This window comes from Phycodurus eques, chromosome 14 (genome assembly GCF_024500275.1).
Source record: "Phycodurus eques isolate BA_2022a chromosome 14, UOR_Pequ_1.1, whole genome shotgun sequence".
Lineage (NCBI taxonomy): Eukaryota > Metazoa > Chordata > Actinopteri > Syngnathiformes > Syngnathidae > Phycodurus > Phycodurus eques.
The window spans coordinates 5,092,970-5,118,785 of NC_084538.1; the positions used below are offsets into that span (position 1 = coordinate 5,092,970).

At 45.3% G+C, this 25,816-nt stretch overlaps 1 protein-coding gene across 1 annotated transcript; it reads left to right on the top strand.

Annotated features, from left to right (window-relative positions):
* The first annotated feature begins 311 nt into the window (after nt 1–311).
* Nucleotides 312–25,709, top strand: zfyve26 (zinc finger, FYVE domain containing 26). The gene is made up of 43 exons (XM_061697295.1): nt 312–396; nt 1,574–1,857; nt 1,938–2,013; nt 2,742–2,828; nt 2,907–3,038; nt 3,960–4,299; nt 4,386–4,510; nt 5,180–5,344; nt 5,452–5,540; nt 6,326–6,474; nt 6,555–6,755; nt 7,799–8,326; nt 8,772–8,897; nt 9,129–9,256; nt 9,334–9,586; nt 9,896–10,159; nt 10,660–10,782; nt 10,857–11,030; nt 11,347–11,586; nt 11,651–11,756; nt 12,471–13,294; nt 13,942–14,144; nt 14,212–14,316; nt 14,402–14,524; nt 14,815–15,232; nt 15,496–15,597; nt 15,676–15,863; nt 16,152–16,288; nt 16,940–16,968; nt 17,110–17,246; nt 17,966–18,186; nt 18,856–19,003; nt 19,653–19,862; nt 20,100–20,294; nt 20,520–20,717; nt 21,211–21,291; nt 21,365–21,495; nt 22,054–22,189; nt 22,661–22,720; nt 23,096–23,278; nt 23,344–23,394; nt 23,993–24,216; nt 24,644–25,709. Exons 2-43 carry the CDS (start codon nt 1,652–1,654, stop codon nt 24,675–24,677), a joined length of 7,650 nt encoding a protein of 2,549 aa, XP_061553279.1. The 5' UTR covers nt 312–396; nt 1,574–1,651; the 3' UTR covers nt 24,678–25,709.
* Nucleotides 25,710–25,816: the final 107 nt, after the last annotated feature.

Below are 25,816 nucleotides of genomic sequence, written 5' to 3' on the forward strand. Positions count from 1 at the left end.
CGACAGCATGTGAAGGCAGCACACCATGAAGCCTTCCTATAATTTAGTAATCTACAATATCCAATTGAAAACACGATCCTGCTTATTTGTTGTCGTTATTGTTCAATAAAATGAAAGAATACAAATCAACTCAACCTGATGATTACAATAGACCTAAAATTAACGTGTTTGTTTAAAACGGTTACGAAACATAATAGTATTGTGTGCATATTCTTGAACGATTTACTGTATTTTCGACAGCATGGAAAGGCAGCGCCGCGGCTCGCCTCTGACCAACCAGCTGGCTGCAATGCAGTCAGGTGATTGCCTCACGTGACCAGCCATTTACAGGCGACGAAAGCAGGACAAAAGAACAGGGAAGCAACATTATTTGTTTAGAGCTACACAAAGACATGAGTAAGTCATCGTATTAACGTTTTCCGCCTTCTAAGTGTGCTGTCGATGTTCTGCTTGAGTTAATGCGAACTTTCACCGGTCGCCAGCGCCGATGCTAATGCTAATGCTAACTTGACGTATGGGCATCTGTCAGGGAAGCGCTGCTGCTGAAGCTCAACATTTGGACTTGAACAGTGGATTCGGTCACTGAAGTTACATTTTAGTGGTTAGTTTAAGTACTTATTTTACACCTAAGTGTAGTGATCGTTTGCAAGAACATCTTAAGGTACGAACGAATAAAAAGCAACAGCATGAATGAGCAAGCAAGCCATATGTAATGCAGTCAAATCTGACAATAAGCACTTTTTTTTTTCTTTTTTTACTTAATTATAAATGTAGTCTGTATTGTTTATATCAGGTAAAAAGTTACTTAAAAAAAATCTCAAAAAGTTTTTTTCCTAAATACAACTTTTTTTTGTTTATTTAAAAAAATAGTACATTCTTTCTCATTGAAAAACTATGAAAAATAGGATTTTGTATCTTAAAGTATGACTATCTAAAAATAATAATAATTAAGACTAGACTTTTGTGTCAATTTTTTAAAAATCTCAACAAAACACAAAGTTTTGGCTTGAAAAACATTTTATGGCAGTAAAATTGACTACACCCAAAATATACCTTCTGAAAAAATATCAGTTTATTTTTTAAATTACTTTTTAATCTAGAAAAAAAGACTACTTTTTTACTTAAAAAGATACATTATTCTTAAACTGCACTATAATTATTTCTTCCATGGCAACTGAATTAAATGTTCAAGCTGTGTAAATATTGTAGTGGTTTAAATCTCTTTTTAAATCCATTACAGTACATTAAGTACAGTTAAGTTGTATTTAACTTTTTATGTGAGACACATTTTTATTTTCCTGTATTTAAGCGCAGTGTCAATGATCAAACTGTGCATAATGTTACAGCGGCTAACAAAAACGAATCTGTCAATTCGATTTAGAATAAAATGAAAAATGTAAATAAATCATTTTCAGGAATAGAATAGATTGATTGGTCATTATGGTAGTATGTAGAGAGTGAAGTATTTTTTCAGGTGGTCCTTGTTTTTCATAGGTTTGGGGACCCCTGAGGAAGCCATCGTTTATCCAGTCAAATATTTTTTTAACAAGTGAGTGTGTCATCTTTGTTGCAGGTCAAGAAGGCTCCAGTATCCCGCTCGGCCTGAGGGAAAGCTGACCTCTCGTAGCCCCCCTCCCCTGCCCGATCCAAAATGGAGCCCGCGGCCGCGCACCCCTTCGGCCGCGAGGCCGAGGTGTCGCTGCGGGACCTCTTCGACAACTTCAAGCGGTGCCTGACGTGCGGCGAGTGGGAGCTGGCCGGCGCCTGCGTGCCGCAGCTGGTCGCGTCCGCGGGCGGCGTCTCGGAGAAAGTGCGGGAGATCATCAAGGCGACCGTGCGCTATCCTTATCGTTTAAAGTGAGTCGGAGTGCTATGGTGTAATAATTTTTCGTATTGTCTTTGGGATATTAATTGAACAACATGACGTGTTCTTCTAGATGGGAGACTGTGGGCAGTCCTCACAAGCTGGCTTGGTTTTGGCTCCAGGTTTTGGAACAACGGACTGAAGAGCGGGTAACCTTTTTTTTTTTTTTGTCTTGCACAAATCTCATCGAGAGGACTTTCAAATATTTTTTGAATGGCCTTTAGTTAATCAGTTAGTTTATTTCACGCTTCCCTAATATTGTATGTTGTGGCTTCAACAAGAAGCTAATCAATGACAATTGGGAAGTAATTATTGAAAAAGAGAGGATTTGTTTGAAACATGCTCAATTGGCCTGTGTGTTCACTGTAAAAAAAATGTTTTTTTTTTTTTGTTTTTTTTTAGGTTAAAGAAAATTGTGATTTTTATTTTTTTTTTTAAATCTGGAAAAAGTACAACTATTTATCTTGAAATAGATATTTTATCTTGAAAAGTGACTTTTTTGTTTTTGATCTCAATTCTCAATTCAATTCTCTTTTTTTTAAAAGAATGTTTTTGAAAAATTCTAGTTTTTCCGTAAAGATTCGAGACTTTTATCCCCTGTATCTTCAAAATACTGCTTTTTTTTCATCAAATACCTGACTTTTTATTCGTTAAAAAAATAAACAAAAACATTCTAAAACAAATTTACTGGGTTTTTTTTGTTGTTGTTGTTGTTTTTTTTAAATATGGCACTTTTTCAAACTTTTTTTCCGCTGGATAAATCGGACTTATTTTTGGGGAAGAAAACACTTTGGGGATGAGAATGGCAAAAACAAATCACTGAATTGAGGACTCAATTAATTGTGTATTCTGACTTTGATTTACTCCTCCACGGCAGTTCTCTCCCAGTGTCAGAAGCGAGCTAGAGTTTCTGCTCCTGCTGGAGCATCTGTGGTCCGAGGGTATCGAGGAGGTTCTTCTCAAGGTCACGCTCTCACTTTGAAGGCCTTCGTATTCTCTTCGGATGTGTTGGCTTGTTCATCCTCTGACTACTTTTCAGCAGCAGGTGCATGAGGCATTCACGCAAAGCACAAAGGTTTCGACTTCAACGCGTGCCGCTGTGGAGCGTTGTCTGCGGATGTTAATGGAAAAGAAGAGGCCCCGACTCGCACAGTCGCTTGCACATTTCTTGCAGGTAATAGAATTGAAAAGCCCCCCCAAAAATATATATATCTTTCATCTTCACAAATACATGAAGGAAATAAAACTTTTATCTCAGAAACATACAACTATTGGAATCTAATTAGAACTTTTCCACATAACAGAAGGACTTACTATTTTTCATCTTGAAATAAATACTACATATTATTCCAAAAAACAACAACTTTTTCTCCAGAAGAAACAGAAAAGAGTATCTTGGAATAATACAAAAATATAGCTAGAAATTTTCAAAAAAATATACATTATCTTGAAATATTACTTTATTTACATATTACTAAGACTTTTTTCTCATATTGGGATCAGTTGCTTAAAACTGTGCCTAAAAAGTACTGCTTTATTTCTTGAAAAATGATAACTTCTTGGGAAAAACATGTTCTCTTGTAAAAAAAAAAAAAAAACACTTCTAGATAATAGGACTTTTTCAAATCCTTAATCTTATATTTAAAATATTCCCCTTTTGTTCTCTGAAACATATTATTTAAAAAAAGCTTGAAAGTCCCTGTAAAGTTAATTTATGCAAAATGTGACCTACCACAGATTACAGTGCTGTTTTTTTTTTTTTAAACAACCCTCCCAAATTTGAATGATTTAAAAAAATAATAATCAAGTATACAAAAAGAGGCTTCAAAATCAGCCCAGTAATAATAACTAATTGCACGGGGTTAACCACTGATGCCAACGAACGTGCTCCAGTTCTTGTATAGTGGGGGAGATGCCACCGGACACTGTTTTAGCCACGCCCTAAAACTCAGGAAAACAAACATTAAATAAAAAAAAAAAAAAGTTATGCAACTTTTTACCTTACATTTTTTTTTTTTTTTAATTTACGGTAAAAATATGACATATATAATATAACGTTCTACCATTTGGCCTTTTTTTTGCTCATGTTCTTTAGGTAAAGTCGAGCATGGATGACGCGTCCCTGCAACACGTCTTCATCGTCCACCTGCTGACCGAACTAGAGAAGCCTGAGATGAGTCCCGAGCGGCGAGACGAATGGGTGGAGGAGATCTACTCCGTGTTGGCTGTGATGCCATGGAGTCACGGTGGAGGCAGCGGCCAGTTGGAGGCACTGTGCGAGGCGCTGTGGGCGTCCAGAGGCGGGCCCCTGAAAGAGGAGAGGGTGCTGGGGTCGTTGCTCCGGCCGCGCTGCGACGCGCTCGTCTCGGCGTATTGCTCGGCCGCGCTGAGGCTTCAGCGGGATCGTCTGCTGAGGAGCGCGCCCGACACGCGAGGTGCCGCCGGGCCGACGCGCCGCGCCGCTCATCCTTCAGGGGTTTTTTCTTTTTCCGACTAACGGCGTGTTGTGTGTCACCTCTAGCGCATCTGCCCGAGGCGGAGAAGCTGGCCCTCAGTCTGTGTTGCCACGACGATCGTCCGTCCGCATGGAAAATAATCTACTTTGAGTGCCTCAGCAGTGGAAAGCACTTCCTGGAGCAGGTCTTGGTAGGTGACTGCTGGGGGGAGGAGGACATGTCCCAAACAAAAGAAGATGGCTGACCATGGCCATAGTTTAATCGGGACTGATAGCAATAATGTATGTAAAGTATTGCACAGTGAACCCCAGCGTATTCGGAGTCCGGCGTTCGCAAATTCGCAGTTCTTCGTTATTTGCTGAAATCTCTGCTGTTTGCCGTTGTTGTGTATTCACGCCAAAGCAATGAAAGGATTAGTTTAGCGCCATCTGGTGGAATCTTGCTGTTGTCGTTTAAGTCATTGACGGTGTTTTCTCGCCTTCGTTTGCGATATCCTGTTTCGTTGGCGGCCTTTGAATGCACCTCGTGCGCCATCAAAACCCGATGATAATTATAGCCTATTTAGTCTACTTTGCTGTTACAATTTGCCTGTTACCTCACATTTATTATTGTATGTTCATGCCAAAAGAGGACTTTAATACCGTTTGTGTAAAATGCTAGTGCGCGTATTTAAGCTGGTATGCTAGCTAAATAATAAATACAATTGGTGCGCCTCATGTTGAGGTGTTTTGTTTTGTGTGCTATTTTGTCCTAATTTACTGTGCCGTCTGCGTGTTAGAATTCAATTACACGTGTTCTCAAAAAAAGCATAAATTTTTTTTAATGTATTTATTTATTTATTTGTCGTCACTTGATGTAGGTGACGGCGCTGGACCTGATCAAACACGAGGAGTTTTCTCAGCTGAGGGACATGTTGCACTCTGAGTTCCAGCCTCTGTGTCGCCTGCTGCTGCTGCTGGGATGGACGCAGTGCAGCAGTCTGAGCTCTGCTCAAACGCTGCTCGACATCCTCCATCACCAGCAGGTCGGAAACAAATACAGTTTGAGAAACAGCTTTCAGTGTGATTAATGCAAACTTAATTCACATTGTGTTAAATGAATATCTCTGACTGTATTTTTTTTTTTTTTTAGGTGTCAGCCTGTGACTCAATCCTGCAGGACTTTGCCAACCTTTTGTCCTCCCAGCTTGAAATACTAGTGTGGTGTAAAAACAACAACCTGTAAGTATTTGTATATTTTTTTAATGTATGTTTTTAAAAATTCATTTTGCTTTATTGTATTTCCTATTGTATAGTCTCCATATTTTATTTAGTTTTATTTTGGTGTCCTTTTGCACATAATTTCTCACATATTTTCCTTGCTTTTTTAAATGAATTTTATTTATTGCCCGTTGCTTTTGTTTTTATTTACATATTTTATTCTTACTGTTTTTTTGTATTTTATTTAATTTCATTGTTTAACTATTTTATTTTATGATATTGTCTAGCTTGTCATGAATTTATTATGACTTTTAAAATGCTAGGGTTTTTTTTGTTTGTTATTAAACCTTTTTCTTTTCTTCTTATTTTTATTTTTTATGGTTTTTCTTTTGATCTCATTTTATTATGTTTGGGATTTTGCTTTGATTGATTTCTTTATTTCATTTGGTTTATTTCAGTATTTCACTTGTAAGGTTATTTTATTACGTTTTATTTCATTTAATCATTTTTCTTTTTCTATTTATCATTAGCCTAATAGCATAATTGCCTCGGTCATTTTTAACTTTCTGTTCAAATATCAGTCAAAAAAGAAATACCAATATGATTGCTAAAAGTAATTTTTGTCCTTATGTCGGTGTAGATTCTTAGTCATTCATGTTATGGTGCCAAATGTTGAATCGAGTTAGCTGGACTCTTGTGAAACCGATGAAAAATGACTTGGGTGATGATGCAATTAGGCTAATTTTATGTCGAATTCTGTCGCGCCGAGTGTTGAGCTTCCACTGTTGTGGTTTGCGTGGGTGCAGAAGTGTTTCCACGGAGGCGCTGCTGGGGCAGCTGCAGAGTCTGGACAGTCACTCGGCTCTCTACATCCTGCACTCCTTGACTCCGCTAGCTCGCTTTGAAGAGCGCCGCATTCTAGATCTGCTCCAGCAAACGGCCAATTCAGCAGGAAGTCAGTGCGCCGCTTGTCTTGATCGCCGCCGTCGCCTGCATTTTGTCTCCGTTACTCCGTTTCCACTTTTCTTCCTGCAGGCGACGCTGAGGCCGTCTTGAGTCCTGCGGCGCAGAAGAGCGTCGTTCTGTTCCGTGGTTTCTGCGCCATGAAGTACGCCATCTACGCTCTGTGCGTCAACGCGCACAAGAATTCAGGATGCGGCCGGTGTCAAGCCAAGAGACAAAGAGCGGCTTGGGAGGGGACGGACCCCAGCCTCGCCACCACTTCGCCATCAGAAGGTTTGCGCCGTGAATAGTTGAATGCTTGCGGGCTTGCTGGCAACTGCTTGGGGAGTTGGCTGGTTGGTGAGGCTGTTGGTTAAGTAGGCGGGCGGGTGGGTGGGTGGTTTGCTAGTTGGTTGGTTGGTTAATGAGGTAATTGATTGTTTGGTGGGTTGGATTGTTGCTTGGTTAGGTATTTGGTTGGTCGTTTAGTTGGTTAGGTAGTTGTTTTCTTAATTAGGTATTTGCCTGGTATGTGGGTTGGGGAGGTGGTTGGTTAGTGGATTAGATAGTTGGTTAGTTAGGTACTTGCTTGGTTGGTTGGTCGGTGAGATGCTTCGTTAGTAGTGTAGGTAGTTGTTTGTTTTGTGAGGTATTTGCTTGATCGGTTAGACGGTAGGTTGGTTGATTTGTTTGATGTTTGGTGAGCTAGTTGGTTGATTAGTGGCTGAGTTGTTTGGTGATTTAGGTATTTGCCGGGCTGGTCGTTTAGCTGGTTGGTTAGTGCATTAGCTAGTTGTTTGGATAGTGGCTTAAGTTGTTTGGTTTGTGAGGTATTTGCTTGATGCTTAGGTAGTTGGTCGGTTTGTTAGGTTGTTGGCTGGTTAGCTTGTATATTTCTTAGTTGGTTAGTTAGTTTGTAACTCAGTGAGTTGTTTAGTGGGTGAGTTAATTAGTTTGTGTGTTAGTTGTTTGTTGGTTGGTTAGTTTGTTGGCTTTTTAGCTGATTTGTTTTAGTTTGTTTATGGGTTAGTTTATTATTTGGACCTTAATTGATATATATATTTTTTTATGTTCATTTATTGGTCAGTTGGTTCTTTCATTCATTTGTCGGGTCATTGTTTTGATGGTGATTTTCACCGGTTGCAGTCTACATGCATTGGGGGCCAAGATTCAGTAGAAGGAGCTGTGGTAGTTGACATCCATTTTGCAATTCGCATTAACGGAACCTGCAGGACTGGAGAGGAACGCCCATCTTATTATGAACGCAAATAGCACGTTTCCTCCCATTGAGTGGAACGAGTGTTAATAGCTTTAATGTGTCCTCGTTCCCCCTTCAGATTTACAGTCGTCGTTTCAGCACTACCTGTCCGAGTGCCAACTGTACTTGGAGGCCGTGCCCGCCGTGTTCCGCCTGGAGCTGCTGGAGAACATCTTCTCGCTGCTCTTCCTCTCCAGCGCTGACTTTGTGCCACAAAGCCCCAAAGACGGGACCGTAACAAACCCAGCGTCCTCTTCGTCAGAGGCGATCCAGACTCAGACCGAGGAGGACCGCTCGAGTGCCCGCCCCTCTGACCCGGATCTGGCCCACCTGGTCCAGGGCTGCAGGGGCTTCCTGGCGGACGTGGTGGCCATGGAGGGTTTCCTGAAGCTGCTTAAAGAGGGCCTGGAGGGCATGTGCGTGGTGGGTCAGCAGGAGGGGCAGGAAATGGGCCGAGCGCTCCCCGGAGAGGCGGAGGTGGCGGAGAGCGTGGGCTGCTCCGTGGCCGCCGGGACCTTCGGCGCCCGCCTGCAGAGGTTGTCTAAACGCACCGCCGAGGCACAGTGGAGGCTGCAGATCATCACCAGCAATCAGGGCAGCGGAAGCGGTGAGATGCTACACTTTCAGCATTTTTGCTGTCTGCCATAATGTTTCCCAACCAGCGTGTCATGGCACATTAGTGTACCAATGGAAATGATCCAATTTCATCTAATTGGTCTAACAAAGATTTATTTCCCGCATACAATCTGTTTTTGTTCAACTATCAACGCCAGCGACATATTGACAAATAGGTGAGTTTTTCTGCAAATAATCAGGGGTTCACTGTAATGCACAGTAATTGGTCCAAGGAAGTGGAACACACACATTCAGTGCATTTGTTTTCTAAATCAAGTCATTTATTTTTAAAGTTTATGTTCTGATATGAGTTTGAAATGATATGAAACTGCTTCGGGACCATCATTTGTGATCACTCTCCGGGAGTGACGTATTACTGTAATGGCTTGATTAAAAACATACATTTGCAGCTTCTGAAGGCTTTCTGTGGCCCACAGGCAGCGGCGGTGTGGGCATTTCATCTTTGGCATGCCGCAAGAGCTCCAGTTGGCCGAGGAGCAAGAGAAATGGGAGACACGCTGCCATCGAGAAGCGAGATCTGGAACTCGGCGCCAGTGCTTCAGGTGCCGCTTTCTTTTTAAAGCCAGTTCCAATAGGGTGACCATATTTTGGTGACGAGAGAAGAAGGACGTTGGCCAATCACAACCAAGCAGTGTAATGACTGACATGTAGAATGCCCAGTGAGTGTGTGAAGAGTGACTAAATAGTCGAGTCCTGTCTTCCTGCACCGATTTAAGTGATTTGTTTCAACTAAAGCTTGTCTTCGATCTTGTTGCAAATTGCTTTGCTTTCAGAGGAGGGCGGAGATTTTGCAGATGCGGCGTCCGATTCCCACAGCTGGCTGATCCCCGCCATGTTGTCTCCTCCAGAATCTCTGCTCATTTCCTGCATCCGGCACGGAAACTTCATGGAGGCCCATCAGGTTACTATATAGCGAGCGCTATTGACGACATTTTTTAAAATTTATTTCTTTTTAACCACTAAACAAATGTTCCACAGGTGTCTCTGGTGTTCGACTTGGAGGCGTCGGCCTCTTGCGGCGAGCTGGCCTTCATGGAGCGCTACGAGGAAGTCCTGGTGGAGCTGAGCCGGGTGGAACAGAAGATGGAGAGCCAGTCCATGTCGTCGTCCTCGTCCTCCTCCGAGGGCTTGGCCTCGGTCTCGGGCTCCTCGGTGGCCGGGGCGGGGCGCAGCCGGCAGGGCAGCAGCGGACGCTCCACCCTCCAGGCCATCGGAAGCGCCGCGGCCGCAGGTGGGACATTTACTTGTACCTAATGAGGTGGCCATTGTGTGGATACACTTAATCACGACACTCGAATTAGAACCTGAACCTTTGTGGTCTGTGCTCTCCAGCTCTTGTATTTACATGTGTACCAAATGTAGCTAGTGTGTAATTGGTAATTGGTTAAATCAGCATTATTATGTCATCTTAACGGCATTAAAACTTTAGACTTATTACCTTCGATGCGTTCTTCTTTCCAATTCAGATTGACCCTCACTCTTATTTGTATTATTTACTCAAGTATTTACTTTTATGTTTGGTATTGGCTTTCCCTGGCAGGTGTGGCGTTCTACTCCATCTCGGACATAGCCAATCGCCTCCTCAGCACGCCGGCCCACCCGCTCACGTCCCTGCAGGAGGGCTACTGGACCAGCCGGTGCCCGTCGGAGCTGTCCGGCCTGGCGGGCGCGCTGCTGGAGGACCTCAGCCCGCCCGCCATGGCCGCCTTCGACCTGGCGTGCTGCCACTGCCAGCTTTGGAAGACGTCCCGGCAGCTGCTGGACACGGCCGAACGTCGCCTCAGCAGCAGTCTGGAGGCTCGTGGTACGCAAGCCACTACGCTTTGGTATAGCCGTCTGGAATAAAAAAAAATTAATAAAATCAAATAATAATAATAATCAGCCCTCAAAGCTTATTTTACTTGGCAACATGAAATTTGGTAGGCATTTCTATCACGAGTAGCCCCACAAAAAAGTCTCAATAACCAATCTCTCAAAAAACCTTGAAAGTCTTCCATATTGGTTTGAAGGTTCAGTGTAAAAAAAAAAAAAAAAAAATGCCAGTTTACCTTCAGAACATAAAATTTGGTCGACATTTCTATCATAAGTAAACCCACAAAAATTCTCAAGAAGCCATGCCCAGAAATGCACAGCATGAGTGTCATTTTGTTTTGAGGGATCGATTTTGGTTTGTAGCGCCCTATATTGTATCATAATAATCATTTAAAAAAACAGCCCCTAAAGCTAGTTTCACTTAACACCATGAAGTTTGGCGGCGAAGTTGGTTGACTCGTCATCATCGTGATCGACATCGGCTTTCCCTAGGTGTGCGAGCTGACCCCAAGGTTCCCCGTCTGGAAAACATCTGTGGATTTCCTCAGGTTTTACAGCAGATCAGCAAGATTCTGAATCATCCCTTGACCTGTAAAAGCTCAGTCAAGATGTCGGGTGAGTCAAAGTTGTCTTGAGCCTACATCCTGCCCAAAATGGCTGCTGATAGTGACTGTCGCTTGTGTTTTTAGAGGGTGCCACGGGGGAGGAGCAGGCGCTGGCCAGCCCGTTTGGCCGCTGCATCCAGGAGGTGCTGTTGTGCTGCCACCCGACGCTGAGTGAGGAGTGCATCTCCGCCCGACTTGCTCTGATGCAACGCTTAGAGAGCACCCTGCATGTCCTCAGCTCTGCCACCACTGTAGCGGGTCAGCACCGTAATCATGCTTACTCTCAATTAACCTTGGTGCATTTGCGAAAATCAGCAAATTATTGAGGCCCACCTAAAAGCGGTTTGTAATTGCCTACGTTGGTAGCATGACCAATTGTAATGGAGAGTTACTATGACACTAAATGTTGTCATTTTGAAGTTTTTATTTTAATTTTATTTATTTTATTTAATTTTTTACACTAAGCAGCACAATTTCATTCAATGTGGCTACCACAGAATCTAATGGTAGATACCATGCAGCTCCTTGATTGGTCAACACACAATAGAAAAACAATTGTCTTGTTTCTTTTTAGAGGGCATCGCGGGGTCCTCAAGCTCCCTCTTGGCGCTGCTGTCAGATCAGGCCAGCCTGAAGGCGTCCGAGGCGGACGCCCGACCGGCGCGCTCCGGCATGAAGCAGCTGCTCCACTCCCTGGACCAGCTGTGCCCCTTCGAGCCCGACGGAGACCAGGCCAGACCCGACTTTGTGCGCACGTTTCTGCACTACGTCGACACGCTGGCTGGCGTGCTGGTGCGCAGCCTCGGATCAGAAGGTTTGCGGCCGATCGGGGACGAGCCGAGGAGAAGCTTTTGTTGCTTACTCCTTGTTTCTCTCAGACCAGACAAGCGAGGTGAAGCTGGGGAATCCGTTGCTGGTGTTGCATCAAGCCCCATCGCAGCTTCTCTCATACATGCTGTTTGAGCGACAGGTGTCTCCTGACAGGTACGCTCGCTGTCAGCAAGCTTGTTGACATATTTTCTTCAAAACTTAAATTCTATTTTAATTTTTTTAAATAGATATTTTATATTATGCACGTTGGACAAATGAGCGTACTGCTCCAATTCTCGCCTTTGTTTCTACCCATCTTGATTTGCTTCACACACAGGTCTTAGCTTCAAATAATGACAAATTTAAAGTGCATTGCAGTAGTTTTTGTTTTCATTACATTTTTTTTATTTGTTTTTGAGCTTCAGAGAGGGCACGGCAAGCTCCACGCACTCATGCAAAGTAACAAAACTTGTATGCTGAACGACAAAAAAAAAAAAAGCATGTTGATAAGACACAAAAATGCATGTTAGTTTTGGCATAAACCGTATATAAACACGTAGGCAAAAAATATATGTTTATGTTTCCAATCATTTCTTATAGTTTTTAAACATTTAAAAACATTTGACAAATATATTTTAGTATACATTTATACTATTGTACATTTTTCCTCAGAACTCCTGGTACTTCATTTTAAAAAGGAATGTTTCCATGTTTTGTTTTTCAGGTTATATTCATATATTTATAATTATTGATGTACTATGTATGCTGTGCGGTTTTACTTTTACGAATGACTGTCATAGAATTAAACTATAATATCAGGTTTCATTGTCATTGTTGTGAAACGTCAGGCAAATAAATGAGATAATTAATAAACTGGCGTCGGTCTAGGCTGCTGTCGCTCCTGCGGGAGGCAGGGCTGGGCCTCAGCGTCCAGCAGCTGATCATCCAGCATTGCTGCAAGGTCTTGCTTGTGGGGACCTCGTTCCCAGACCAGGACCAGGACCAGGATCGAGATTCTTTTCAGGCTAGGAAAGTCGACAATGTGTTCGGCGTGTCCGCTTTGACTTCGTCGCTCCAACGGCACGCCGGGGAGCACGCGTCCACATTCGGCATTGCCGAGCTTCCGTCAGACTCCAGCTCCGGGTCCATCTCTTCGGAGGAGACCACCGGCTCCACCTCCTCTGCCAACCTCTCCGCCTCGCCGTCCACTTCCGCCCCATCGTTTCTGCTCACGCCATCGGCCTTGGCGTTCCTCAAGTCTCGCTCGCCCCTGACTGCGGCGCTAGTGTGTCTGAGCGCATCTAAAGGCGAGGGTGCCCGCGCTCAGCCCTCGGGCTGGTCGGGGTACTTCCGCAGTGGCCGCAAGGAGCCGCTGCTAGACGGCGAGCAGATTTCCCGTGAGGCTGACACCCTCCTCCGGGCCTTCCCCGTGCTCCGGGCGTATCTGGGCGCCATGGCTGAACCCGTGCTGGGCCCCTCCTTCTCTGACGACGAGGGGCTCGGCGCACAGGTGTGCGGAAAGCCCCTGGTCGGGCTCTTGTTGGCCGGGCCTCGGGAGGACGCTGCCCGAGGGGTCGCGGCCGACGCCTTCCAGCAGGCGCTGGCCTCCAAGGACGTGGACCGAGCGCTACGGCTGCTGGAGCTGTACGGGCCTGACAACGGCCAGCCGGGAGAGCTGAGGGACCGCCTGCTTGCCTGGGCTGCCTTAGGGGGTGGGGACGCGCACACACGCACACACTGACATATACTGTACCTCCTGCTGTGACATTAATGACATCACCACAATATTTCTTTATGCCAAGCACCGTACCAAAAGCGCCAGACAGTACATTTGTGTTCAGTTTTGTACAGTATGGTGTTTTTAAAGGTTTGTACCAAAAGTGGTACCTTGACTTATGAGCGATTGATGCGAGCAAACATTCGAGCGCTACATGGTGGCAGCGAACTTCACAACAAGCTGCAGATGGTGAACAATTCTTCAAAAAAGTGCTTGCTTCGAGCAGTTTATTACCACTCCCGGTTAAAGTTTAAACTAAGCATAAAACAAAGAGTATTACATGTTGTGTGTTTAACCAAACCTCATTATTTTGCCTGACGAAAATCCGCTAGCTTAATGCTAACGCACACTGGGTAACGTTTTTTTTTTTTGGGACTGTACATTACAACCGCACATTGTTGTCACAAACTGAAACAAATATCAGAACCCATCATCTAATGTATTTTATAAGTAGTCGCTCAATTGAAAGGCGACATCACCACTTCAACCAAAAGATGTTTTCACTTTTTTTTTTTTTCTGTTTTCTCATTGTTTTCTATTGAAAATAGATGTTTGGTAACATGCATCCGTTTATCCTTGTAGGCGACGAGGAAGGCGTCGGCCACTTGTTCCGGGTGCAGGACGCCAATCTGCGCGCCCGCGTGGCCCTACGGGCCATGGAGCGCTGGCCACTCTCGGCCTGCACGGAGCTTCTGGACTTCTGCCTGGATGACGGCAACGACACGGAGGCCTCGCTCAGAGCCGACCTATTGCGGAAGAAGAAAGAGCTGGACATCTACGCCCGGGTAATGGAGTACAAACTGGCATTCAGACCGAAATTTTATTCATAACTTTTTTTTCCTCCGGTGACAGATGTTAGCCTTACAGCCGCCATTGCCTTGGGTTACCTGGCAGGAGCTGAGGGCCGAGTCAAAGGTCAGCTCCGAGTACATGCTGGCCCAGATGCTGGAGGCCAAGGTGTGTGCCGCTCACCTTTGATAAAAAATTTTTTTTAAAAATATTCGCTAAACAATGACATGTTTTTTTTTTTTTTTTTTTTCAGGAGTTTTCACTGTGCGCCCACTGGGCCGAGTTTTATCCCGTAGGCGAGCAGTCGAGACTGCAGCTGCAGACGGAGCATCTGCTGTATCTGCTGGATAAGGAACGGACCGACGAAGCCTTCCAGGTACTGGCTGTGTGGTCGGAGGGGACAGACAAAGACAAATGAATGAGGGAACAACCCAACAGGTTCTAAGACTCGGGGACAGACACAAAGAACAGAGAGAAACAACCGCAATAGTGAAGGACAACAAAAACATTTGCGAATATGTGGCTTCGGAGGGGACTGATGGAGAGAAAATAAATAATTAACGAGCAATAGCAAAAGTCAAGAAATTCCACCACAGCCACCAACTGGGACTTGGCTTGAGAAGGAAAAAAACAAGTTCTGATGATGTTCTCTTGTATCCCGGTTAGCTTCTTGAGGGTCTGGCGTGCGGCCTGGACGTGTGCGAGCGCGCTCTGGACCGCCGGCCCGGCTCGGCCGCCTGCCACTTCCTGGCCGACTACGTGACGCATCACTTCCAGAGGCAGGTGACCCCGGCGCGCCGACGCCACATCCACGCCCTCAACCTGGGCTCCAAGGTGTTGCTGGCTCTGCCGCCGGCCGCCCACCGGGACTACTTCCCCCTGCTATCAGAGCCGCTTCTCATGCTGGAGCAGATGCTGATGAACCTGAAGGTGGACTGGGCCGACGCGACCGTACGCACCCTGAGGAGCCTGCTGGTCGGCAAGGAGGCGGGCTTCGGGCCCGACGCCGTCGACGGGCTCCTGGCCGAGTACGCCCGCAAGGCCTTGGACTTCACATGCGCGCCCCGAGAGAGGTCAAGATCCGGTCAGTGATGTTTCTGACAAAAGTTGTAGAAACTGGAAGTCAGCCATTTTGGCTCCATCAAGAATTGCTTTAAAAATTCAGCAGTTTGACTTAGCACCATGAAGTTGGGCAGTTAAGTCTATCATCAGTAGAAGCCCAAAAACCAGATAGACACAGGCAGTATCCCATTCATGGCTCGGTAGCGCCCTTTAGAATAAAAAAAATAAAAATAAAAAATCAGCCCCCAAAGTCCGTTTTACGTCAGTGTCGTGTTGTTCTTCCAGACTCTGTCATCAGCCTGCAGGACGCCTTGATGCAGTGTCCCGCTCAGGAGAGCTGCACCGTATCGTCGGGTCATCTCGACTCTCCGACCCCCTCCTCCGCGAGTGAGTCTGCGTTTCCTGTCTGACTTCGATCACATGACACACTCCGTGACTGGCCGTGATTGGCGTCTTCCCCGACAGGCAGCACGCCCACGCACACGCCCTCGACAAACAGCGGCGACAGAGAGCGGGACCGAGGCTCGGCGGGGAAGAAGAGGTCCTCGCCCGCCAAATTCCAGCCGCCGGAACAGCCCCCAGACCGCAAAGACTGGGTGCCCGACACCCAGCAGCACGTGTGCATGGTGTGCCGGCGCGAGAGGTTTACCATGGTGAGTGATGGGCACAGCGAGCCTCTTTGCACTGCCACGCATCCGCTTCACGGTTGACGCACCCCCTCTCACAAAGCCAAATATTCAGATTTCTCTTCACTGTCTTTTCCAATTCAACATTTTTATTTCATGGAGCACAAAGTAAAATCGATGTGTAATGATTACACTTTGATTCTCACGGAGCCCAAGGAGGGCACTCATGCACCCCCTGGAGTGCACACATCATTTTGGTGAATAATAAACTGTGAATAACAGTGGCAATAATAAACAAAGCGTCTCTGTCCTCAGTTCAACCGGAGGCATCACTGTCGCCGTTGCGGCCGCCTGGTGTGTCAAGCTTGCTCGGAACGCAAGATGGCCGTGGAGGGCTGTGCCGGTGAGGACGTCAGAGTGTGTGACCAGTGTTATGCCTACTTTCACCCAGAGTGAGTATAAGAAGATGCTCAGAGAACCTTTTTTTTTTTTTTTTTTTTTTTTTTTTTTTTTCCCCCCAAAAATCGTTTTCTTCTCGAACTAGAAATGTGACAAGATTTTCCAAAAATAACAGGCTGTCAAAATACTGAGTCTGGTAGGAATGGCCACTTCAACCTGAATGCATGGCACCAAGAATTTTGGAAATCAGATGATGGGTTCCAGAGAAATGAAATTGTTTTTGTGTCGGAAAAAAATTGCCTTTTCGGAAAACGTTTTTGTGTGTTATCGCATATAGAAAATCTGGTTTAAAAAAATAAAAATAAAAACCCAACAGCTTTATATACAGAGACAGTATAACGTCATTACTTCTCAACATTTCTTCTGGACCCTTTCAAGGGGTCCAGAAGAACTTGAAGTGGTGGCACACGTGTGCTGCCTGCCATTTAAAATGAGTTTGCATGCGTTTGGTTCATTCTGAACACAGCCACGTCCCCAGGTATAAGTGGGTGTACACACTTGTGCAACCACATTCATGGTGGCAAAATATGTTAAATTATTATTATTTTGGTGTATATCAATGAAATTAGTTTCAGACAAAAATCAAAATCAAAACCTTCCAATATATAATTATAAATATATATTTTAATTTTGTTCCCCTGCAGTTGTGATGAGGAGCTGGAAACTAGCGAAGGTAAATAAAGAAAATTGCCTTTGCCTTGTTTGTGTTATCTTCAAAGGCCCATCCAGTTGTTATATAGTCACGTGGAATGTGCGAAATGCAGCTTTGGGCGCACCGACAAGTTTTCAGCTGAAGTGTTTTCCTTCCGTGCAGCGACAGAGAGCCCCGCCGCGACGGAAGACGCCCTCGACGGCATGTTGCACCTGCCTGAGATTGCCCCCAGGCAGATCAGGCTTTCCGCGGATCCCGTGGAAAACCAGCAGTTGCGTAACGAGTTCTACTACGAGCAGGTTGTATCAAATCACAATAATAGACCCTTTTCATAATATTTGTAAAAAATAGGCACCAGGGAAATTCGGGTGGCAGTGGCACGCGAGTGACTACTGTTGACATGAACTGAAAACGATGACAAAAAAGTGTCAGCTTTCTGTCCATTAAATCCAAAGTCCGTTAAATTGGGGTCCGTTAAATCGAGGTTGCACTTTACTGTGCCCCCTTTCACATCAGCCATCTAGAGTTTTACATCTTTAATAATATGGCATATACAGTTAACAGAATTATACACAGCCTTGGTGGAGGTGCTATGTGGACTCCTCGTTATATATGATCACTGCCAGATTGACCCCAAAAATGTTTAGGTATTTTTCGATTTCCTTAAAAAAACAAAACATTTTTTCAAAGTTAATCCAGTAAATTGCAGCCGCCGTTTTTTTCAAACAAGTAAATTTTGAAATATTGTACTCAAGTAAGAGTACTGTCACTTTAGAATATTATGACTCAAGTAAAAGTAAAAAAGTAGTCATCCAAATATTTACTTGAGTAAGAAAAGTACTCAAGTATCCTATTAGGCTAAGGTGATGAAATCCTCAAATGCATATTACATTAGATACAACTTTATTGTGATTACTGTACTGTGAAATGTTGATTAGCAAATGCAAATAAGCAGTAAACATGGTGCTAAAGTAACTAACGTGTGTTCGCTCAACTAACTGGGAGTTTATTTACCAAGGCACCCAGTGCCCACCTGTGCGTGGCCATCTTGTCCCTCCACGGCGACCAAACGGCGTGCGGCCACCAGCTCATTGGCCACTGCCGCTCGCTCTCCCGCAAGCTGACCAACCCGGAGGTGGACGCCGGCCTGCTCACGGACATCATGCGCCGGCTGCTCTTTAGCGCCAAGCTCATGTTCGTCAAGGTGGGACGCAACCAGGACCTCGCCTTGTGCGACAGGTGATGCCTTCAAACGCGATCGCTTCCTGTCGGGATGTCGAACGGGTTTTAACCAAAAACGAACATTACACGTGTCAATGCCAGAGGTGGGAAGAGGACTCACACTCTGTACTTAAGTAGAACTACAGATACATCAAAAAATATTTTCAAAAATATGTCTGGTAAAAGTAGAAGTAAGGATTCAATCCCTCTCTGAAATGTACTGAAGTACAAAAGTAAACATTATTTTTAACTTTAAAATTATATTGTTGCTGTTGTGCGAAAACCCCAGAAGTCCAAATATGGTCATAGCATATTTTTTCAAAAATCGATACTATTGGTCTATCCCCACGTCATCCCTTATTTTTTTTACGCATTATTAACCAATTTAACGTGTTGAAAATAGCTTGAGAACAAATCTATTTACTCTCTTGGCCAGCTGTCTGAGAATTGTTGTCAAACGCCAACGAAAATAAAATCGTCTGTCCTTAAAATAGTTTCACTTTTTTTATTAACTTGCATATAGCTGTTGGACAGAGAAGAAAAAAAGTCCTTGGCAATGAATGCATGAACCCACCGCAAACTGGCAACTGCATGTTCGACTTTGTTGTTGATTGTATGGGTGACAAACACTCAAGCCTTGGCAGTGGTCGACGTTCTTAGTCGTCTCGCCTGTTGGTCATTCCGCAGCTACATCAGCAAAGTGGACGTGCTGAAGATCCTTGTGGCGGCCAATTACAAACACATCCCCTCCCTGGACGACATCCTCGAGACGATAGCGGTCACGCGGCTCCGAAACCAGCTCTTGGAAGCGGAGTATTACCAGCTGGCGGTGGAGGTGAAGAGACGCACCACATCCAGATAAGAATGTGGAAAAAAATATTGTCAACGCAGTGGTACCTTGACTTTAATTCGCTTCGAGACCGTGCTCGTAACTCACATCACTCGTATCTCAAATCAATTTAAAAAAAACACCAAAACATTTTGGTAATGTGGTTTTAAGGAATATAGCACTCTACAGTACTGTTTTGTACTGTATAAAAGCATACAATAATAGAATAGAATGTAAAGAAATAGTCTTCACTTAATTGCGAACATTTTTTTTTACTTTTACTCAACTAAATCAGTTTTTTTTAACCTTTTTGGCCAAGCTTTCCTCCTTTTCATCAGCTTCTCCATCTTTTGTTGGACTGAGGACCGCAGCATAGAAATGATTTATCACACTTAGTTGTCGGAATAGCCTCTATCGAGTCCTTCTGCTTCAATGTAGTACATATCATAGAAGTACTGCGCTCGTCCTGCTTCGGCTAGTCGACTACACGCACGCTTCGCTCATCTTTTTCTGATTTCAAGCTTTAGAGTCCCTGTAAAGTGAGAATAAATGTCTTTTAAATTCGACCAAGCGACGGCTCATATCTCGAAAATCTCGTACGCTGGGGCACGTGTAAGCCAAAGTATTGTATTTGTGTTGTGGGATATTGTGGAAGGTGTCCACCAAAGGCAGCCTGGACCCCGGCGCCGTGTGGCAAGCGTGGGCCATGGCCTCGTTGAAGGCCGGCAGTCTGACGGTGGCGCGGGAGAAGTTTGCACGCTGCCTGAAGGCCCCCGTGGACCGCAACCAGATGAACATGGGCCCCACGCTGCTGCAGGAGATTGTCAAGCACCTGGAGACCACCATCAGACCCGCCACGGCCACGGTACATGCATCTCTTCATGTATTTTGAGACTCACAACCAGGCCGGATGACACCAACTGATGAGACTTGATTTATCTGAGTTATCTTGATTCATTGGCCAATGAGGCAGTCGTAGTTCAGCTCTATACAATCTTCCTAGCAACAAATTTCCATGCTTTCATACGACTTAGCTAATTGGTTGTTAGGCAGGTTTTTAATTTTGAACGTCCATTGTGACTGCGGACGTGTTTCCTTGCAGTCTTTGAGCGAGGACATCTTGGCGTCGCTACAGGAACTGGAAGAGGCCCTCAGCGAGAGGTCGGAGTACCCGAGGGGCGTCCTCCACGAGGAGTGCCTCTACTACCTGAATGCCTACGGAACTCACCTGGCGCTGGTCAGCTTCCACATGCGCCACGACGCCATGGCGGAGGCGCTCTCGTACCTCCTCAACAAGGTCGGCCTCCATTTTGTTGCAACCCTGGCACAAAACCTTGACTTAAAACCCTAACCTTGGCTTCAACCCAAATTTGAAACACGAACCCAGTCTTCGATCCCTGATCTGAAACGACAACCTTTGCTTGAAACCCTAACCCAGTCTCGAAACCTTCATTTAATGCCCCGTCTCGACATTTGTGGGCCGGATTCATCGTATTCACTCGTTCCCTTGCTTTCCCCCCAGGATGCCCCGGAGGAGGTGTTCTCGGAGGGCGTGCTGCAGCCAGCCCTGGAGCGAGGGCGTCTGGGGATGCTCCAGGACGTCCTGGAGAAGCTGGACCCGGGCCTGGAGGCGTGCAGCCGCCACCTGATCGCCTCCTGCCAGTGGCTGCAGCGGCGCGGCTACTTCCACACCCTCTACCAGATGCAGCAATTCATGATGGTGCCCCCTTCATTTTCCTGTGTTTCTAATTAGCATCAGCATGTAGGGCCTGATTTAGTAACAGATTGCGCGTGCTGTTGTGTTGGCAACAGGCGTAAAAGTGATGGGGACCGTTTTGAAAAGACGCTTTTGCGCTTTAGGTTGAAGTTCAGAAGTTCCAAAATTGCACTGCCGAATCGACGATATGGCTCGATGATGTTTGTTTCTGGCATTTCAAAAATGTTAACGATGAACTACTGACGCCGTGATCGTCGCGCTCTACAAGAACAAGGGCGACACCGCAGCAAATGCAACAACTATCACGAGATATCCCTGCTCAGCATTGTCGCAAAGGCCTTCACCTTAAACGCTAACCTTGATTAGAAACCTTCACTTGAAACCTAACCCAGATTCAAAACTGTAAACCTTGTTTGAAACCTTCACTTGAAGCCCTAGCCTGCAACTGTTTAGAGGTCTCTTGAGATAACAGAAAATGGAACGTTTCCACCGACAGGATCACGTACGTGCGGCCATGACCTGCATCCGCTTCTTCACTCACGGAGCCACTTCGTACCAACAGCTGGGCGACCAACAGGTACCCACACGCAGAAGCAAAGGCAAAAAAAAAAAGTGAAACAAATCTGAAAAGTCTCATATTTTCGTGTCAGCGCTGGTTGGTCCGAGCCAAAGAGCACCTGAGGACGTACCTGCAGGAGCAACAGTGTCGCGGGGGGGTGAGGAGGAAGTCGTCCCAAGGGGGCTCCTTCAGGAAGATGATGTCGTCGAGCGACGTCTCCAGGTCCGTTTGAATGCCAGCCGAGGCTTGCCGTCGAAAAGGTTTCAAAATCAGGGGTGCACATAAGTGGTGACAGCCCTTACAAATAAATGGCTTGCGTATTATTGAATTTACAAAAAATAAAAATACAAAAATGCAGCGTGCACACGCAGCGAAGACTCTCTGTAACTTCCACTAACAACCCAGGTTAAACTTCATGAGAGAGAGCAAGATGTCTGTGGTTGAAGATAAATAGTCAAACACGGTTTAGAAAGCAGCCATTAGGTTATGTTTGACCCAACATCGCTCATTATTTTCAAAGCGCTTGTCCTGTCGCTTGACTCCTTTCGGATTAATATGTTTCCCAGTCTTCAGTGAAACAAAGCATCAATCAAACTATTTGTAAGCGCTTTTAATACAAACAAAAAAATGCAACACAAAACGCTGGCATAACGCATCAGTTCCCCCAAAATGTGTGACTAGGGGAATTAACGAGTAGCGCACCGCACATCGGTGGGGGAACGCTGTACTACTTTCCTAATAGGAATTTGGCGCCATCTTCCTTTTTTTTTTTTTCTTCAGGCACATGAACACCATCGAGCTGCAGCTGGAGGTGACCCGCTTCCTGCACCGTCGCGAGCCGCCGCCCGCCGCCGGGTCTGGACCGCCTCCCACCTTGTTTGGAGGGAGCCCCATGAAGGTGGAGGTGGCCTGCAAGGTGAGCTGCTATTATCTTGCCTCGGGCTCGGCGACACGGCCTTAAAAGAGAGAGAGAGAGAGAGAGAGAGAGAGAGAGAGAGCGAGGGAAAAAAAAAATCAGTTGTCTAATTTTGACTGATTTTCCCCTTTTGGGATTTGCTTTATTTCTCCTGATACCCAAACAACCTTTAAGAGGTGAGTTAAAGGCACGTATCTAAGACACATCCTACACTACGCGCAGTTAATTTTCTGGAGGGAAACCTCAGTTTTTAGCTGGACAAGACTCACTTTGGCTTCTTGGTGCCTTCAAGAAAGGGGGGAGGAGCTTTACTTAGTCAGGTAACAGCCTTGTGACCAGTGCTTTGTCACAATCTTGCGGCATCTATCGGCAATTGCAAAACTTTTTGGGTCGACGTCAATTACTGGCGAATTTTGTATTGATTTCACAGTGTCTGCTCTCCGTGACGAACTGCCGTTCGTGCGTTCGCAGGTGATGCTCGGGGGTAAAAACATCGAGGAAGGGTTCGGCATCGCGTACCGAGTCATACAGGTGAGCTGTCTTGTTGTTGTCTTTTTAGCGCCACACAATGTTCATCATTCAGAGCCGACTAAACAAAAACAAAACAGTTTAGTGGCCGTTCTTCTCTTGGTGGAAGAAGTAGACTGCTATGTTAGCGTCTAGCGATAGCCGCTAACTAGATGCGTACCACCATTTTTTTAAATTTTTTTTGTGAAGAAAGGACTTTAATTTTGATCTCCTGTGACATGCTCCTCTTCACTTGAGCGGCGGCGTATCTGAAGCTCGCTTATGGGTATAATCAATTTGGGCTCGCAAAACAAAGCGAAAAAAAAACAAACTTAACAATCTCGTAAATTGGGGCCATCGTCAGTTAAGGTACCACCATAATGTGTTGTTTTTGCGCAGGACTTCCAGCTGGAGGCGCAGGCTGTGTACGTGCGCGCCGGACAGCGTCTGGTCCGCCACAGGAAGTTCGCTGCGGCGCGCCAGCTGCTCAAATGCGTCAGCGAGTCGGGCACGGCCACCAAGAGCGACGGCGACGCGTTGGTCCTTAGCTGCGTGGAGGCGGCGGATAAAGGAGCGGCCGACGTAAGACACAGATTGGGATGATGGTGGGAAAGATGACGTTGATGTTTTCTGTACTTGCTTGTCAGGCCAAAGAGGTGGAAAGTCTCATTCTGGAGACCAAGAGCACAGAAATCAAGGTAAGGCTTTGTCCTCCATTTTGATTGCACAGATGTTTGAGGGGGATAGGAACCGAACTTTATCACGAATAGTGTAAAACCGTGGGTAATTGACGCCCACCTCGTGTTTATAATTCCTATATTGATAGTTTATTCCATCAATATACCAAAACAATTTAACACCATTTCAAACTCATCTTCGAACCTTTCCAAAAAAAAAGGTTTACATATGATTTGATTAAATAAATAAATAAATAAATAAAAATGCACCTGATGTGGCAGTGGAGACTCTCCATAACAACCCAGGCTAAACCTAGTTCCTGCCCGAAAGACACAGCTTGTCTCTCAGTCCCGATGTATTTCTTCAACACATTTCCTTGAGACCAATTCCTATACAAACAGCGCTTTGGTGCCATCTTGTAGCATCTAAGAGCATCATTATACAGCAGTGAGAGTACAGAAAATGCGAAGAGATGAGTTTTTGGCTCGAATATTTTTGAGGGAATTTCGCGTTACCTGGCTGGCATCCGCTCGACAGGCTGCCGAAACATTTGGTTGTACTCAAACAGTGGAAAAAGAAAAGAAAAAAAAAAGAAAAAGTAACTGTCATCCTCGTCAGATCAAAGCCTACCTGCTGTGCAACAAGCTGCGTCCGGCCTACTTGCTGGCCGTCAAAATGGAGGCGAGTAGGGCCGGCCCGCTGGTTCAGAAGGTCCTGCAGGCGGCTGAGGGGGCTCAGGACTCGGTGATGCAAAACATCTGCCGCCAGTGGCTGCAGGAACACCAACACCGAGGCAACGGCAAGCAGCGCGCGGCAGCGGGACGACCCAACAACCAGGCCAGGTAATTGAAAATGTCGAGCACGGACACCTGATTGAAGAGTACCGACTGTATTAACTGTCAATAATCATTTGAAACCTAGCTATGTGACCGCTGTTATAGAACAACACTGCCTTCCGCGGTGCACTCGAGTCACTCCTGTGACACAGACTCGATCTCTACCTCAAATTAAAAGGGGAAAAAAAAATACATTTCAACTTGCCTTAAAGACCTCTTGATGAATACAGCTTGTGGACACAAGTATTGGGACATCCTCCAACATGTCTGCGTTTTTGTTCCAAAAAAGTCACTCGGTAGCAGCCCCAGAAAGTTTAACAAAAATGAATCAGCACCCAAGACCGGTTTCAACGATCGATATGAAATTGGGTGGACATGTAGCGAGGATAAGCGCTACAGAAAATGGATGGATGGATGTTCTTTATCTTAACAGGACACAGGTGTCACCAACCCATGTCCGGAATTGAACAGGAAGTTGACCATTCGTGGTCTGAAGCGGCCATTTAGGGCCTCTCGTACTTTGACGGACTCCCAACTCGAGAATTCGCCCGAGCGAGCCCCAATCAGAAGCAAGTAACCTAGATAGATGGGTGACGATAAATTGCTATGGCGTCCAATGTAGGTGAAGCACGGCGGCAACATTTGACGATCGCTCTGTAGCGTGCCCTGGGAAGTGAGAATACATTAGCTGACAACACATTGTGCGGGCGTGTCAAACCTAACGGGACATATGAAAAAATCTAAGACCCATACCCCAAATTGAAGGTGGCCATTTTTATTCGAAGCGGCCATTTCGGGCGAATTCCAGGGCTTTCTTGTACTTCAGCAAATTGCCGACTCAGGGATTTGCCCCAATAAGATATTGCCAGGCTTTATTTTTTTCTAATGGGGGCGGAGCCTGGTGTTGCCGATCATTTCTCGGACTCGCTACGAAAAGGGGGTGTTTGCGCGTTTAATGAACTAATTAAGATGCGTGTCCCATTACTTTTGTCCATATGCCGATGAAGAGTTTGAAAGTGTTTCTGGGACGTAGAAGGGACGCCCTTGGAAATGATGCTGTGGATCAGCTTCACTTCTCAATAATGAGCAAATCATGTCCGATTTGTCTCCCGTTGCTTTTTATGTCTCTCATGTTGTGATCGTATTTAATGTTTCGCTTGCTGATACTCACTTTTAAAATGAACCTTTTTACGACAACTGACTAAACAATAATTTCACTTTAAAAGGGATTCCCCCCATTGCTGCCTTTTACTCACGTTCGATGTCATGAAAAAACACTTTTGAAATGCATCCCTGAGACATACTTGCACTCTCATCTGCTCACTGCCGCACTTTATACGCTTGAGTTATTACAAATCATAAATCCTCTGTGAATACACTTTCTACAAATGGCTGGTAAAATGATTGCTTCGATGATGATGCAAGCTTGTGATTTTTTTTCTAATGTTTTATGATTTGCTTGATAATTAAGATGAATAATAAAAACAAAAATAAATGATTATGTCGCACACATTTCTCTTTGAACGCCACTGTAAACATCAGCTTTACAGATGCCATTTCTGCAGCGCAGGCTGCGTGTGTGTTGCGGTAAATGGTCTCATTCACA